At 47.6% G+C, this 16,303-nt stretch overlaps 1 protein-coding gene across 2 annotated transcripts in view; it reads left to right on the top strand.

Annotated features, from left to right (window-relative positions):
• Positions 1 to 4,076: 4,076 nt before the first annotated feature.
• The window catches only part of BLK (BLK proto-oncogene, Src family tyrosine kinase), a 35,125-nt gene continuing 22,898 nt past the window's right edge, over positions 4,077 to 16,303 (top strand). The window contains exon 1 of one of the 2 annotated variants that reach the window (XM_420040.8): positions 4,077 to 4,471. Coding sequence is in view for 1 of the 2 variants with exons in the window: in XM_004935895.5 (XP_004935952.1) it covers positions 12,157 to 12,236 (80 nt within the window). In the remaining variant the exon portion in view is untranslated. Of the gene's footprint in view, positions 4,472 to 11,965; positions 12,237 to 16,303 lie in introns of those variants that run through there. The other variant, XM_004935895.5, reaches the window with a different exon arrangement.

Genomic DNA, 16,303 nt, shown 5'->3' on the forward strand with positions numbered 1-16,303 from the left:
AGTGAAAGGCTGGAGCCTCATCACTCTGAAGTCTTCTCATGGGTTTTTAATATTTTTGGCTTGAATTTATCTCTTTGCCTTCACTCGAAGGGCCTGTGGTGGGGAGTTGCTCCTCTCCTTCCACCAAAACCCTCTCTGTGATGAAGCTCTAACCCCAACCACCTGTGGTGAGCACCTGAGATTAGCATCTGAGATCTAGTGGTTGGCACCCCTGCCCACAGCACAGGGATCAGAACTGGATGATCTTTGAGGTCTCTTCCAACCCAAGTCGTTCTGTGATTCTGTGATTGTATGATCAGCAAAGGCGATCTATGATTCTGTTGTATGAATGAGTGTAAGAAGTCAAAATAAACCTCTACAACACCTATGCTGTCCATACGTATGGCTCAATATTTTTTCCTTTTGCTCAGTGAGGCCTTTCTGTTGCACTCAGAACTGCAAAAGCTGCTCATGCCCAGAGCTACACCCTTCAGTATCCCTGAACATAACACCTGAATCCTTTGAAACACCCTGACAAAGGCCTGGATCCATGCTGGGATGTGGTTTTGCAAAGCCGAAGCTGGCAATTGCTTGCTGCAGAGGTAATTATCTTCCAGCTTTGCTGGGAACCCAAATCTCTTGTACCATGTTGTTACAAGGTAGATGTGTCCCATAGGCAGCTGATCGTTACCCAACCCTCCACGCTGCCCCTCTGTCACCAGAAACAGGCAGAAGTGGCCACTGCTCTTTTATAAGGGCGGCTGCTCAGAGCAGCTGGGATTTGAACCATCTGCTCCTTTCCCTGCCTTTGTGGTAGTTTTACTTGTAGGCATCCTGAAAATGGAGCACGGAGGAGCTGGACCTCCCAGCACAAAAGTGTGGCCATTTTGTAGTACCATATGAGAGTGTCTTGGAGGAGCATCAGTGGTGGCTTCTTAATTGGTCACCAACTAAATGCCTTTTCCACAAGGCAAAGTCCCTGGAACCCAGCCTGCCAGAACTGGAATGAGGAGAGGATACCACCACTGACCTACCCTATCTGCCAGCAGCTTCTAAGCACTGCACGTAGGTGCTTGCACCAGGAATGTCCTCTGAGATGGTCAGAGAGCCATTTGAGTGCTCATCAGCCTTGAAATGGGATGGAGGCACCTACAGAGGGCAGCAGGTCTCCAGCTAATGCTCTGCTCTGGTCACTGCAGGGGATCCACTGCATACACAGGACGTGTGCAGGGGGTTGTGGACATATGGCTGCTCATGGCCAGGGGTCACTGTGGGATCTGGAGAGACCAGGAGATGCCCAGGACGATATAAATGACCCAGTGGTGCACATGGTTTAGTGGGCATGGTGGTGATGGGTTGATGGGGGGACTTGATGATCACAGTGGTCTTTTCCAACCTTAATGATTCTATGATTCTGTGATTCTAAGCTTTGGTTCCTCATCCTCACGGAAAAGCAACGTGGCATGAGGGCTTAACTGGGGACCTCTACATGGAAGACCCAATGCAGCTTGGGTGTCACCCTATGGATAATTGCTGTTTGCCCCTTCATATTGTCTCACTGCAGTTCACCACCCCAATGGAAGGGTTGGAGCCCACCAACTCTTTTTTTTATAGCTTAAAAAAAAAAAAACAATTTGGGGACTGCAGAATTGCCTTTGTAAATGTATGCATTAAGGTAGCGAATCATTCTTCCCTTCAACTCCAAAAACTTCTCTAAGGTGTGAAGAACTGAAAACCATTTCCAAAGAAAATCAAAACCTTTTCCAAGGATTTGAAGTGGCTCATTTGTAGCTGCTTTCCTTTGAGAATCTGCTAACCCCAGTTCATTGCAGCAGACCAAAGAAGAAAAAGCATTTAAAATCTCGGGAACAAGATGTAGTTTTTTCCACTCCACTCTATCTTGCTGGGAAAAAAAAAGAAAAAAAGAAAAAAAAAAAAAAGGATGTGTGATACACTTTCATCCGAAATTGTTGTAAATTGTTTTCCAGAAGTGCCAGTGAGCCAAGAATTACCCTCACAGTCTTACCTGGTTTTCCAGTAAGGCTACTTAGTAAAATGCCTGATGGACATCTCCATTGAAAAACATGAGAGTGGAGGGATTGGGGTGGATACCACCCCCCCCCCCCAGACTTCAGCTCAAATATTCTGTCTAGACTAAATTTGTTACCATGGCTTCCTGATCTAAGGAAGGGAACGGTAAGGAAAGCTTATCTCAGATACTGCTTTAAGAGGGGATGAATTCCCTTCTGGAATTGTCTGTGTCCACCTTGGGTTAAGTACTGAGATTCAGATAGGATCATAGAATCCTAGGATCGTTGAGTTGAACAGGACCATAAAGATCATCCAGTCCCAAGCCCTGCCATGGGCTGGGTGCCCACCAGATAGGGCAGCCCAGCACCCATCCAACCTGGCCTTGAGCACCTCCAGGAGTACTCACTGAGGGAATTCCTATGCTTACTACCCATGATCTGGAGATGTGAGATATCCCAGATGTCCACGTCTTTCTGTATTTGTTATGCTGTTTCTGACCAATACCACCAGTTCAGAGCTGTGTGCCCCATACGTCTGGAACCTCTTCTGCTGGGCAACATCCAAAGGACCCGGTGGCTCCTTCTGCGAAGGTCACAGGGGCCCCACACGTACAAATAGGGGCCACACGATGATGGTGGATGAGCTCCTTAGGATTCAGCCATTTCTCAGTTCACGCTCAGTGTCACACTATGACATTTTGAGCGAAACCACTGTCACAGCGTGGGGTGGGTTGCACAGCGTGGGCAGCTCAATTCCCCAGTGATTTCAGCAGCATCTGCAGGGACCAACAGGAGCTGTAAGAAAGCTGTCCTGGGGCACAGCAGTGCCCTCCAAAGATGCAGGCTACAGCATCCCTGTCCCCTCTTGGGCACCCCTCTTGGTCTCTGTGTTGGCGTCTGCTTGTTTCTACGTCAGGAGCTGGGTGAGATCTCCTGGATTTGTATCTGATCAACAGACAAAAAAACAGTTTCACTTCATCCTTTGGTGGCACAACAACCTGAATCTGGCCAATAGCTTCTGCTCAGACAACAAGTGAAAGACAGAGCTGTTTTTGGCTTTGCTTTTTTTTTCTGCCCGGTAGTTTGATTTTCCTTTCTTTTTCTTTTTTTGGTTGTTTCTGAACAGCACTGACCCATTTTGGAGGCACTAAAATGAAAATAATAAGTGAGATATTACGGCTTTTTAGATTCTTCTGCTTTGTGGGTTCTTTTTTTTCAGGGCAGGGAATGAACCATAAAAAGTAAAGCCCTCAGCTTCCGTTGACCACTCTTTGGAGGTAGCCCACAATTCCCACATCGCCATTGGCAATGCTGTCTCAGCCAGTGGTGCTACCCGAAGCTGCAGGACCTGAGATTCAGTCTTCTGTCAGATGAAATTGTAAGTCCTCATCTCAAAACATAGTTGGTGAACACCCACCGATGAACCAGCTTCAGGTAGGATCCCTGTGCTTGGCAATAAGGTTGTTCTGGCTTGCGTTGACTCAGCAAAGGCTCCATCCAAAACCTGGCAGAACCAATAGGAGACGCACATCAGCTGCCTGGCCTTTAGGTGGGTTTGGAGATCTGAAACCCTGCTGATGAGAGTGGAAATGAGGACGATCGCCTTTCATTGAGTGGTTGGAATCAATCTATGCCCAAAGACCCTAGAAGACGATCTTAGGAGACTTTACACACATGCAATAAAGAGATATGATCATGTGCTGTCATCTGTCTCCTGCATCTCTCTCCTCCCCATGCCCTAATGACAGCGTAGCTCTGAGCTGAGGAGGAAGCTGACCGCTCTCTTCAGATGAGATCTGAAGCAGAAGCAGCACCTCAAATGGAAAGTGAGTGAGATTACAGCACCGTAACCTTGATAATCACAAAATGGGAAACTGCTCAGGCTAGAACCTGATTGGAGATAAGCTCTCCCAAAGGTTAAGCGTGCACAGTAAATATCTCCACCCCTACCATTGGCCCAGAGTGCTGTGAGCTGTGAGTGGGCCAGTCTAGAAAACTGAAGGTCCCATATTTCTCCTCCCCTTTGCAGATAAGTTTTAACGCCCTGTGGATTCACAGGTGCCTTTCAACTCACATCAGCCTGAATGAGAGCAGTTCAGGGCATCTGTTGAGGAAGGAACGGTCTTTTTTAGATGTCACTGAGCCTTTGCGAATGACAGTTCTGCTGGGGTGGCCACATTTCTAACATTAGCATTAAATGAGCAGTGTGGTTATACTGCCAGTCCTGCAATATCTACAAGTGTAAAAACCTGTGTGATTTGTCATTCAGCTGTTGTCGACAGGAAGCCACTAACAGCAGCCAACTGACAACACCAAGAAGAATTAGGGTTTCTCTTTCTATGTGCTGTAAGGATTAAAGCTTATCAAGGAGAGCTTATGTTCCGAAGTTTGCACCCTACAAGAGATTTTTAAACCCTGGTAGACAACTTGGACCGAGTGGGCTATGATTTAATCTGACAAAGGTAAGTGCAAATAATTTTCCAAAGCCTTTGCTTCATTCTGCTGCCTGTTTTTTGCCCACCTCTCCGTCGGGCGCATCCTCTTAGAGCACCCAAGATGCGATCCATCTGTGCTCATCGTCCGTGCATTAGTGGTGACTGAGCCCTTAAGGATGTGTGGTGGGATGGTCAAAGGGAATTGGCTGTGGAATGGGACGGCGTGCATTTCTCCCTTCCCTTCTGGCAACGTGTATCACCTGGAATCTGGGCACCCTCTGAGGTGGGAGTGATGCTCAAAGCCAGAAGCTGACCCAGGTGCTGATCAGCCTCTTTCTCCAAAACCAAACCAAAAGCTTACAAGTAGATGAAAGCCCTTAAAATGGCAAAGGGAAGTAAAAGTTCTGATGCTTGCGTTCTGGGCGATGGTTGCTGAACTGAGCGCTCGGATGCTGCGCATGGTGCACAGAAGGGCTGAGGCTTTATTTCCCCTTTTATGACCCTTCCAAGAGGGTCAGTGGGGGCTGAGGATCTTTTCCTTTGCTGTGCCCTACAGATAGGTTAAATCGTTCTAAAGCTGTTTGTCTTTTTGGAGGTAATAACTGCACTTTCACCACCCCCTCCAATCAGTCTTGTACAACCAGCAGCAGTTTAATAATGCTGGTTGTGGACAAAGCTTCTGGCAATCTGGAGTACCCCAGTGGAGTTATAGGAATGATAGGCCTCGTGCTTCTCCCCCTGGTCACTTCCCATTCCCATGCATGCAAAGCGTATACAAACCTCCATGCTTTTCACTCTTGGTTGGATAGCTCAGACACCACTGTGCTTACTGTGAGACCTCCAGGAGGGACAAGCAGCTGCACTGATGTGGGGTGTTTGCCTCTCAGAGCTCTGCAGACATTTGTTTAAGGCTTCATTGCCAGTTTGGCAAGTTAAAGCCTTTTTTATGGCACTTTAGCTAACCTCCCTGTGAAATGGGGGCACTTGTTGCCTATCCTGTAAGCATGCTGCAAGAGTGTATTGATTATGAATCTTCATAAGCGTAGAGCCAGGAGAAGCTGCTACACATAGCACTGACATGTGGTTCCAGGTCTGGTACGTGCTGGAGGAGAAGAGACAGCAAGAAATTAAGGGGAGAAAAAGACAGCTGCAGACCAGCGAAGGCATCCTCATTAATATGCTCCACCAGTCATTACCATGAAGGTTTAATTAAATCTTTGTCAGAAGGTCTGAGGGCTGCAGAACGCATGGTTCCTTGCACACATTTTGTATTTTCTACTAGCCCTCCTGCAGCACTATCATTATGCTGATGCACAAAAATCTGTAAAATAAATTTGTTCGGCCTGTTCTTGATTTGCTCTGCCGAGATAGGGCTGCCACTGCACCTTGGTTGCAGCTAAAAGGCAGAAGGCTCAGTTTGCTGATGGAAGAGAAAGAACCCAAGACTTATTTAAGTGAAAATTTCGCCAAGGTGCCCCAATATTTCTTTTTTCTTTTTTTTTTTTCCTGCTTATATAACAACTTCCTATATTTTACTTAAGAGAACATGGGGTGTTCTCTCTTGCGTTTCTACCCTGGAGTGGTGTTCTCCTCAGCCCCTGTTAAATAAGCCCATCATATCCCAAACTGAGCATTAAAAGAAATTGAAGCATCCCGCTTTGGCACAGTTTGATCATCTATTACAGACAAGAATATCAGCTCTTTTATTTCTGCTTTGGGACTCTCCTCTTAACGGTGTATTCAGCCTTCAACTCTTCACGAAACCTCTGTGGACACTTCAAAGTCCAAAGAGTTAATTAGGCTGTCTTCTAGCGCAGACATGGCTTTTGGAAAGGGGGTATTTTTCACCAACAAAACCCCACTGTCATCTGGAAACAGGTCCTGTGAGTTGGATGGGGGTCATGGCACAGCACTGGGCAGAGTAGGAGCACTGGGGCACACTGTTACTTCGTCATTCTTTGTCTTCCTTTCTTCCTATCATTCTTTCCATTTTCTCTGTGTTAAAAAGGGAGTTTTCTTGCTGCTTTTCCTGCTTGACAAGACGCAGGAGGCAACCAAGCATTGACTCCATGTGGATGAGCTCCCTTGCAGTCAATAGTTTCCTGCAGACCCACAGGGTTCAATCCCAGGCAAACGTTTTGCAAGATCTCTGGGGCTAAATCCTGCTGGAGCCATCAGCAACCCCAGATTTTCCATTCACTTATTCATCTTCTGTGGTGCAAGTCAGCTTTTGTGTTAGGGTTACAGCAGATGGCAAACAGCAGAGATTAGAAGTAGCGGAGCGGATAAAGATGGATGGAATTCTCCCTTTCCAGAGGTCTTGGCAAGAGATTACAGCCTCGGGGTCCTGCTACTTGTGGAAGAATTAGCTACACCGTCAAATGTCACCATGGAACTCAAAAGAAAGTACATCCCTGCGTGAAACAGGATATTCAGGGTCATGGTTATTGCTTAAAAATAAATGTTAAAGCACAGCTTACCCGGCAGGAACATAAAGCAGACCTCCAGTGCTTTATATTGGACAAACCCTGTGCTTCTCAGAGATCGGTCTGTCTTCCATATCAGGGCTAAACCCACTTGAATTCCTTCCACCAGCCGGCCAAAAAAATTCCCCCCCCCCCAAAAAAAACAAAGCCCAAAAGACAGCAATTCCTCGTGTCGAAATAAAAAAATAGGCTCATAATTATAATCACTTCCAAGAAAATGTTGCAACTGGGCTGGAGAACAATGTTTCTGGGGTTTTGCAGAGTAATTTTGCTTTTGTTAATGTTGGTCAGTTTTGACTTGGAAAACATTGTGGTTTCGCCTATTCAAGATTCCAAACCCAATTATGAAGTGCCCAAAGCGGAGGCACACAGCTGAGCAAAGGTGCAGACAGGGTGAACAACGTAGGGTTTTTGCAAGAAGTGATGCTGTTTGATGACACTGCAAAACAGAGGAGGGAATAAACTTCATGTCCGTGATGGACAGGACAAGCAGATGGAGCTTTCAATGAGGGTAATTAATGCTGATGATTGGGAAGTCATCTTAAGGATGTAAGAATTGGAGGGCTGGGACGAACTGCCTGGGAAGCAGTGGGGATTTCTTTCACTGCAAGCACAAGTTAGGCAGTCCCTCAGAAATGATATAGGCCCACTGGACAGGTGAGATGACCTTTTAGGCATCAGTCCTATATTTCAGTAGAATCATAGGGGTTGGAAGGACCCTCTGGAAATCATCTCCAACCCCATGCTGAATGGGTTCTACTACAGCCCCGTAAAACACGTATCGTTTCTGAATGGAAACGAACTTTTCAAGACTCTCTACTGTTTACCCCCTGCAAACTTGTATTGACTTATGAAATTGTTTGTTTAATTTGACAGAATCTCATAGAACACATTCTGCTCCTCCGGGAACAGAGAAATCTGTTACTGATCAAAAAGCAGCGCGCAGGATCCTTCGTGTCTGGCATGTCAGGCACGTAGGAGACAGAGCAGAAATACAAATGAGTCCTTTGCTTCCCCGATGAGAGAAGAAGAGTGAAAAATTACTCATTTGTCTGGGGCACCCGGGCCACTTCACCAACGGTTGGATACGCCACTCTTGGAGGATAAAGGCTGGGTGCACAAACTCCTGGTGTCGTTTGCATAAAGGTCTTTATGGCCAAGAGGCAATTAGCTGCCCAAGTCACCGGGGTCCCCATTTCCTGCACTATGGTATAACCTAGTGCACAGAAAGTCATAGCTTGCTCTTTTCTCAGACCCTGTACTTCCCCAGGTAATGGTGACAAGTGATGAAGGACAATCAGATCGCACAGGTTGCCTCCATAAGGGGGTACCTCACTTCTCAGTGAAGGAGTGGGGAAAAGGGAAACCCTTCTGTGGGCTAAGATGTTGCAGGACCTACCTCAGGTCAGGTTGGTGCCTACCCAAAACCTGAGCCACGGTGGCTTCTGTATTTACTCGAATAAATGCTCACAGTGAATGGCTTGAAACCAAGAATATTAGGGGCAGCACAGCTCAAAATGGGGTTGGAGCTAGATGATCTTTGAGATCCCATCCAACCCAAGCCATTCTATGGCAATAAATGGGCTTTCAATACAGGTTAAGTGTGATCTGTGGAAACATCAAGGCATCGTCAGAAACACGTGATGGAAGGAGGGAGAACCAAGGCCGTGTTAAACAGAAGGAGAAATTGATATAAAAGCTTTTACTTTACATTTATCTCAGAGTTTTTTCCCAGTTGTCTCTTACGTATTTGGCCTTCAGCACTGGAGAGGCAGAGGAAGAAGTCTGCAGCTCTTTGAGACATGACTACAGCAAACATGCATCAGAAATTCTCATTTGTTTCCAGCACCGGAGGGAGAATGCTCGTCAGCCAGGGTCTCAGCTGACGCAAATAACCAGAATAGGCTTGATGTGAGCAGCCTGGCAGTGAGGGCTGGGGAGGAGAGCTTGTCCCACATGGGCAGGCTCCCGGGTGCAAGGAGAACAGATTCTGCCGAAGCCACTGCTGTGTTTTCATCCCCGTCCCTTGGGGTAGCCATGCAGCACCCACATGATTCAACAGGTTAAACAAGGGAGAGCCCTGCAGTGTCCTAACAAGGAGTTTTCCAGCAGCCACCATATTTTGAAAGCTGAGAGATTGGGACCTGGTACCATTTTACCACTGGAGATGCTGCCTTCAGAGCTCGGAAAGTGTACGTGGTCACAGCCCTGAGCTGCTGGAGCTCAAGGAGCATTTGGGCATCGCTCTCAGACATATGGCTTGGATTTTGGGTGGTGCTGTGTGCAACCAAGGGTTATACTCAATGATCCTTGTGAGTCCCTTCCAACTCGGGGCATCCTACGGTTCCTACAAAAATGGAGGCCGGAGGGTTGTTTGTCACACATCAGCATCCTCATCAAGCAGCATTATGTTGCATTAAATTAGCTTTTAATCTGCCAGGGGAATGGAAACTGGAAGGTTCAGATGGTAAATTAGGCTAAATTAGTCCTGTGGAGTGGTAGGTCCTTGAGGTCTTTCTTACAGGCACCTAAGAGCCATTGAGGTGGTGGAGTCACCACCCCTGAAGCTATTCAATAACCATGGAGGTGAGGGACGCGGTCAGTGGGCATGGTGGGGATGGGCTGGGCTTGGACTTTTCCAACCCTATGATTGAGCTCAGAGGATGTACCTCTGGGCTCCTTGCATGGCTTTTGGGGGATCATAAAAGGCAGCAGAGACCAAGAAGCTGTGGGTCTGCACACTGCTCCTGGAGAACATCTGGGGACTGATGCACTGCCAGCCAGACCCTAATTGGGAGGGTGAGATAACAGCCTGCATTTTCAGGATGGAGAAATTTGGTGCAGGTGGAGTCCATCTTGGAGTGACCCGGGAACTGCATACGAGATATTTTCTTTTTTTAGTGACCTTCTTGTATGCTTTCTCAGTGATTTCCCACCAGTTACTTTCAAAAGACACCTTTAGGCTGATGCTTCACCACTTCTGAGTAAGCAAACTGCAGAAGGGATTCACTTGTGTGGACTCCCAGACTCTGAGTCTCATCTCGGGGCCATGAGATTTGCACCCTGGAGGCAATAGATGAAGGGCTTACCTGCAGGTAACAGCCAGTGTTACAGCCAGGATATCTAAGGGAGCAAAAAATCTGCTTGGAATGCAACAGATGAACCTATTCTGCTTATTTAAATTTCTCTCTTTGAGCTGCTTTAAATGTGTCCATGACGGGGAGGGTCTGCACAGCAGCCTGGCTGCGGCTGCTGGATTTCCCCACTGCCAGAATTGGAAATGTGTCTCAAATCAGAAGCAGGTTTCTGTCTGGAGCTGCTGCGCTGCTGCCCAGTTTCCCAAGATGACTCGGCAGCCTTATTTCTAAGCCTCTGCTGCACCTCATGGCAGCTTCTCCTTCCTACCTCTGTGGTGGATGGCAAGCCGCCGTCTAAAAAAGCAACTTCCTTTTTTGTAGGAATAGGAAGTGAAGCTCGCTTAGCAAAGAGCAGTCAGGTACCTCAGATGAGCTCTCTGCCAAAGGGTAAAGCCCTTCCCAAAAGCTCAAAGTGCTCCAGCTAGCCCTGACGCTGCCATCCTTTTACCCATCCCCAACCCGGCCCCCTCTGGCTCTGTGTCCTCTCCTTTGCCCTTAACTGGAGGAGAGTGGGGACAGCAGAGTGCAAGCTGGTGAGGGAGAGGTCTGACAAATCTGCAAGGGCTTCCTCATTTCTGTCTCTCCTCAGTATGCAAACAGCCAGCCTGGTTCTGCACACGCCTGGCTGGGGGCAGTTGGGTGGGTGTTTGACCTGGTTGTCTACAAAGAGAACCCGTGCTGACCTTGGCCTCTGCCAGCTATCTGTTAAGGGGCATGGCATGGCCCCAGAGAAGATGAAGTACCCACAGATTCCTACTTAAGGCCCAGCCTAAGGTCCCACAGACTTGCAGCCCTCCATGGAGTTTTCTCCTTTTGCCAGGAGCGCAGAGCACTTGCAGAGGTGATGCCCATGAGCAGCACTGGGGCGATGGGCACCTGCATCCTGCACAAACATCCCCATATGCACAGCATCGTGCCCTCAGCCAGCCCTGTCCTGTCCTTGGGTCTTATGGCCATTCAGGGTCCTCTGCTTTGACCTCAGCGCTGTCCCACGAAGACTTTCCTCTGCCAACAACACCACCAGAACGTGGGTGACTCTGGGGCTGCGCGCCGCACTGAGCGGATGTTGGCTCACACTTGTCTTCCTTGTGAGAGCGGCTGAACTACAAAGCATGAGGTCTCTTCAACCTCAAGAGCGCTGAGACCCAGCATCCCTTCCCTCCTGCTGACCCATATGTTACAAAACCACAGCATGCAACAATCCACAGAGGTCACTCAGTGTGTTTTTTTGGGGGGGTGGGGGGGACTTTGTCCTTGCAACAGCTTAAAGACAACAAACAGTGGCCCAGCAGGTCTGCTCCACAGCAGCACTGAAAATACCCCGGAGAAAAAATCCCTTTAGGCACCCTATGGGAAGCCTCAGGAGTCAGTGGGAACGAATTTTGCTCCTTATACAACAGTCATCTCCTGAGACAGACAAATTTCAGCCTTCCTATTGAGCGTGCTGAGGCAGAATGAGAAAGGCACTTCTTCAGAGTCACCCACAAGTCCCTGTCCAGGTCTTCGTCATTAGACCGTGTTGCCCCCTCAATGCTATGGTTGAGTAGGTTCATAGAGGGTTGGGGCTCCCTGGAACAAAATGCATTTCATCTGAAGAGGTCTTTTTATTTTTGTTATTTTTCGTTTTGTTTTTAATCACTGCAAAGTCCGTTTGTTCAGCTGTTTTCTAAAGTTCGGTGGTTTGCATAGTGGAAACACAACCCATTCACCGTCATCATAGCTTATTTTAATGGCAGCTGTTAATAGCCTGTGGGTTTTGCTGGGTTTTGTGCTTGGGTTCTCTCTGAGTTTCTTGCCTTCCTCAGTGCTATTTTGGCCAGATCATCTGGGAAGTGCAACTTGCCCCCCCTCCCGGATGGATCATGCCAGTATTTAAAATAGAGCAAGGAATCCTCTGAGGGAAGAAAGGAGTCAGTTCTGACACGGAGACGTGATTAAAAAAAGAAAGTCCATTAAACGCAATCACAAAATCAGGCTGCTCCTGCAGCCTGGGGGTGCAACATTCAAAGCCCTCAGTCCTGTGGATGGTGGGGACGTGGTGTGAGCCAGGGATCTCTAACGGGGAAGTTTTCTGAGGGCTCTCAGCCCCATGGAGCATCGGTCATGGGTCGGACCAGTGCTTCGTCCATCCTCAGGTCGTGTCTCCAGGAGCAGCTTCATAGGAAACAGGCAAGTAGGGCTCATCCCACCCCTCTGAACGTTTCCCTGAGGGTGGGGGAGGCCTTCTTCGACCTTCTCCCTCTTTCCTATTCCCTCTTCATTTGATATCTCCCTGCCCTGTTTCCTTCCCCCTCGATCCATAGGACAGAGAGAGAGAAGATGGGAGCAGCACCAGCGGTTGCTATAATCTGGTCCCGAGCGATGGCTTTCAGGGAGGCTTTTCCCTTGTTTTGCAGCTAAAAGAGAGAAATGCATGCCAGGCATGTGTACCTTGGCCCTCCCATCCCCCTGTCTCCCCGACCCCCCGGGGCCTGCGGTGGAAGAGGTTGAAGTGTACCTGTGGGGGAGGCTGGTTGGAGCTGAACACTGCTCTGATCAGCAGAGAAACGGTCCTGAGCTCAGGAGCTGTTTCTGACCTGGCTTTCCAAGCAATTGGGGGTGTTCAGAAGTGGGGCTGGAGATGTACATCTCTCCCTATGGAGATCCCATCTTTTCCTGTGGAGATCCCATCTTTCCCCATGGAGATGTACACCTTTCCCTAGGGCCGAAGGCCTCACCTGAGCACGGTGGGAAGGGGGATCGCTTCTGCTGAAGGGGCAACCCAAGGGGCTGATGGATACTGCAAAATCCCATCAATTTCACATGGAACAGGCAGCTTCCCTTGCTGACGAGAGCTCATCTGAACTACTCCCGTTGTCTCCAGAGGGAGGTCTTGCAGGAGGGGCCTATCCCACGGCAGAAATATGGCTGACCAAACGCAGTGATGTGGAGGGACACCCCATCCATCTCCTCATGCCCCCACCACTGAGGGCGCAGCCCTTCCTCATGTCCCCATGGCTGAAGGCTAGGTTGGTCTGGGCCAGGCTCACTCCACATCCCTGCAGATCACCAGAATGCGCCCACAGAACAGAGCTTTGCAGGTTTTGGACAAGGAGCACAGGCTGTGCCTGCTTCCACAGGACTTAGACCTCAATCAGAGCTGGCCTGTGGAGTGGATCTACCTTTGCCATGCTCCAGCTTGCCCATTGCCCATGAACAAGCTTTGCATTGGAATGCCATCAGAAATTGTTATGCAGCAATGCAGCTTTGTGATAATATCCCTCATACATGGCAAGCCCCAGAGACACTCCTGGCACCCGAAGAGTTGTGCGTGCTTCACCTGGCCCTGTCCTCCTCCTTCCTTTCTCCAATGCATCCCCATCCCCATGCCGCAGGATCTCAGCTCCTGTAGATCCATTCCCACCTGGCCATCACAACAGTGCGGCTGAGTTCATGATGAAAGAGTCTTCAAAGGGCATTCACAGAATCATGAAGGTTGGAAAAGACCACTGAGGTCCTGAAGTATGACGCTGACCTATCACCACCATGCCTACTGACCACATCCTACAGTGCCACATCCCCACAGTTATGGAGCACCTCCAGGGACAGTGACCCCACCACCTCCCTGGGCAGCCTATGCCAGCACATAATCACTATTTCAGCAAAGAAATGTTTTGTAATATCCAACCTGAACTGGATGGTGTTTGAGCATCACCAATAGGAACCTTCCAGGTCTCCAGTGATTTTGTGTAGATACAACATACAACAATAGACACCTGCTTCACTCTCCAACAAAGGCCATGGTGCTCCCTGCTCTGTGCTCTCTGGCTCTACTTTCTACATTGTTTTTCTGACTCCTCTATGCACGCTCTGGTCCCTCCTAGTGAGTAGTAGCTTTTGGCCATAGGAGTGATCACGACTTTAGCTGGGGACGCAGCACTGTGTGCATCACTTTCTTTCTGAGACAGACCTTCTGCGGGACTGGTGCTGTTTATAGCACAGCACATTTCTAGTTGCTCAATTCTGACTTCTAACCACCTCCTAGCAACAGACCTGCTAATCATGCAGAGACTTGAGCATAGCATTGAAAACATCTTTACCAAACCCCAGCAAAACTGGAAAGCAGTCACGGTAGCGATGGCTTCTTCATTCCCATTTGAGTAGCTGATCTAATCAAGCTCTTCTCTAATTCCTTGGTGCCGTGTCTTGCAAAGCAATCCAAGGTTGCCTAGTTTGGAAATGTAATGAGCTATTTTGTTGAGAGAGAAGAAAGCTTCCAGAGTATTTAATGCACCTGAGACGTGCCTAGATCTGGGGGGAAAATTTCAACTGATCTTTTTTTCTCCTCACTTATGTAAAATTGCAAATCTGGCGTAACTAAATCATTGTATCTAAAGTGAGCTGATTTCATTCATCCTTTCTGGTAGGAGAAAGAGAACTTCAGCAGTCAAGACCCTTTGTTTTTAGAATATGTTTTTATAGTTTTGTGTTTTTATTAGTGTCATTTCCTTTTAAATGCATTTTCTTAAGAAAGACTTTCTGAAATTTTAAAGTGAAGTGAAATGTCTAATCTTTGTCAGCTATGAAAACACTCTGCTGGACCCCCTCTAAAGAAGTCTGAATGTAAAGGAGGTCATTTTGTGATTTCACCATTCTTGGGGGTTTTTGGAGCTGCCCTCACAGTGAAATACTATTGGCTTGCTCAGGCCTTAAGTTCTTTTTCCATGGCACAATTTCATGGGTGTGAGGCAAATAATGAGCCGAGACTTCTGCTTTTCTGCAAGATTCGGTCTTGCTGTTTCCCTGTGCACGCCCATGCAATCCCAAGGCTGTTCATCTGTGTCATCCACATCCCCGTTGCAAAAGACATTATTGCATTCACATCAGAAGCAACATTTGTTTGGAAGGCAGAAAGAAGCCAACCGCAGGAGATGGCATGCCTGTGATGCAGGATTGCTTACTATGATGAGGATGGGAAAATTAGGTCATGCTTGACTCACCTGGCTTAGCATAGGTACATCCATCCTATTATCCCATCTGCTACAACAAACACAGAGTATGTGCATCCAGCAGGTCCATTTTGTCACCATCTTGTTTTTTTGACACCCTAAGGCACTGAGAAGCCCCAGCACGAGGTAAGACAGATCTCCAAACCCTGTGATCAGCAAAGATTTGTGTTTACTCCTGGTGGACTCCTTAACGGGGCTTCAGGCACAGCTCGATGGTTTGTTTCAGCAGGGCACGTTCTCCAAACCCTTTCAAAGGTGGGCATCAATAGGACCTTCAGTCACATCCTTGATTCTCCACCACAGATCTGTCACCCAAATGTCAGTGGAAGTTTTGCTTGAGCTGAGCGCTGACGAGATCTTCTGTACATCTGCAGGAACATCTATACCTGCATCCTGCTCTCCTGAACCAAAACATTCCCACTAAAGACCATTAAAATTACCTTCTGTCCTACCCAAGCATCCAACGTGTAGGTGATATGCATGTGTGTCATGCATTTGTTCAGAGATGGATGCTGCACAAAGCTCACCATCCTCGTGTCTTTCGATTTGCTCGGCAAAGGCTCACTTGACCCTCTCAGAGACACTTCTGCGTGATATGTTTTTACTCAAAATTTACCAGCAACGAAGCTGGACATCTGGAAAATTTTGCATTGCATCAAATACTTTTATTCAGGTTTGAATTCTCGTTGCTTTAAAAAGGCGTTCTTAAAATAAATGGTCTTGGTTTTGAACTTGAGTAGACTTGAGGAAATGAGTGATAAAAAGAACGAGCACAAGAGAGCATTTTAGTTAAGTATTAGCAGTGCGATGAATAACTTTGTTCTCTACGCTCAAAGACTGTTAGAAAGAAAGGTTTCCTCACTTTCAGTTATTAAAAATCATAGAATCACAGAATGGTTTGGGTTGGAAGTGACCTTTAGGATCACCCAGTTCCAACGCCCTGCTATAGGCAGGGACACCTCCCTCTAGCCCAGGTTGCTCACAGCCCCATAAACACACATTTTTAGGCGGGTGAAAATTCATGAGCAGAAGTTCTCATGTTTTTCTGACTTACTATTTTCTCTTCAGCGCTCTTTTCCTCCGGGGAAAAACAAACCAACAAAACAAGCCAACAAAACGACGACAGAAAAAGAACAAATAAAATGCCAGGAGAACTATCAGTTACTTTTAGTTACTTTTCTCAATCTTTCTTTTTTTTTGTGTGTGTGATGTTGATTTAAAAAGAAATTAACCATAAGCAGAAATGCT

This window comes from Gallus gallus, chromosome 3 (genome assembly GCF_016699485.2).
Source record: "Gallus gallus isolate bGalGal1 chromosome 3, bGalGal1.mat.broiler.GRCg7b, whole genome shotgun sequence".
NCBI classification, from domain to species: domain Eukaryota; kingdom Metazoa; phylum Chordata; class Aves; order Galliformes; family Phasianidae; genus Gallus; species Gallus gallus.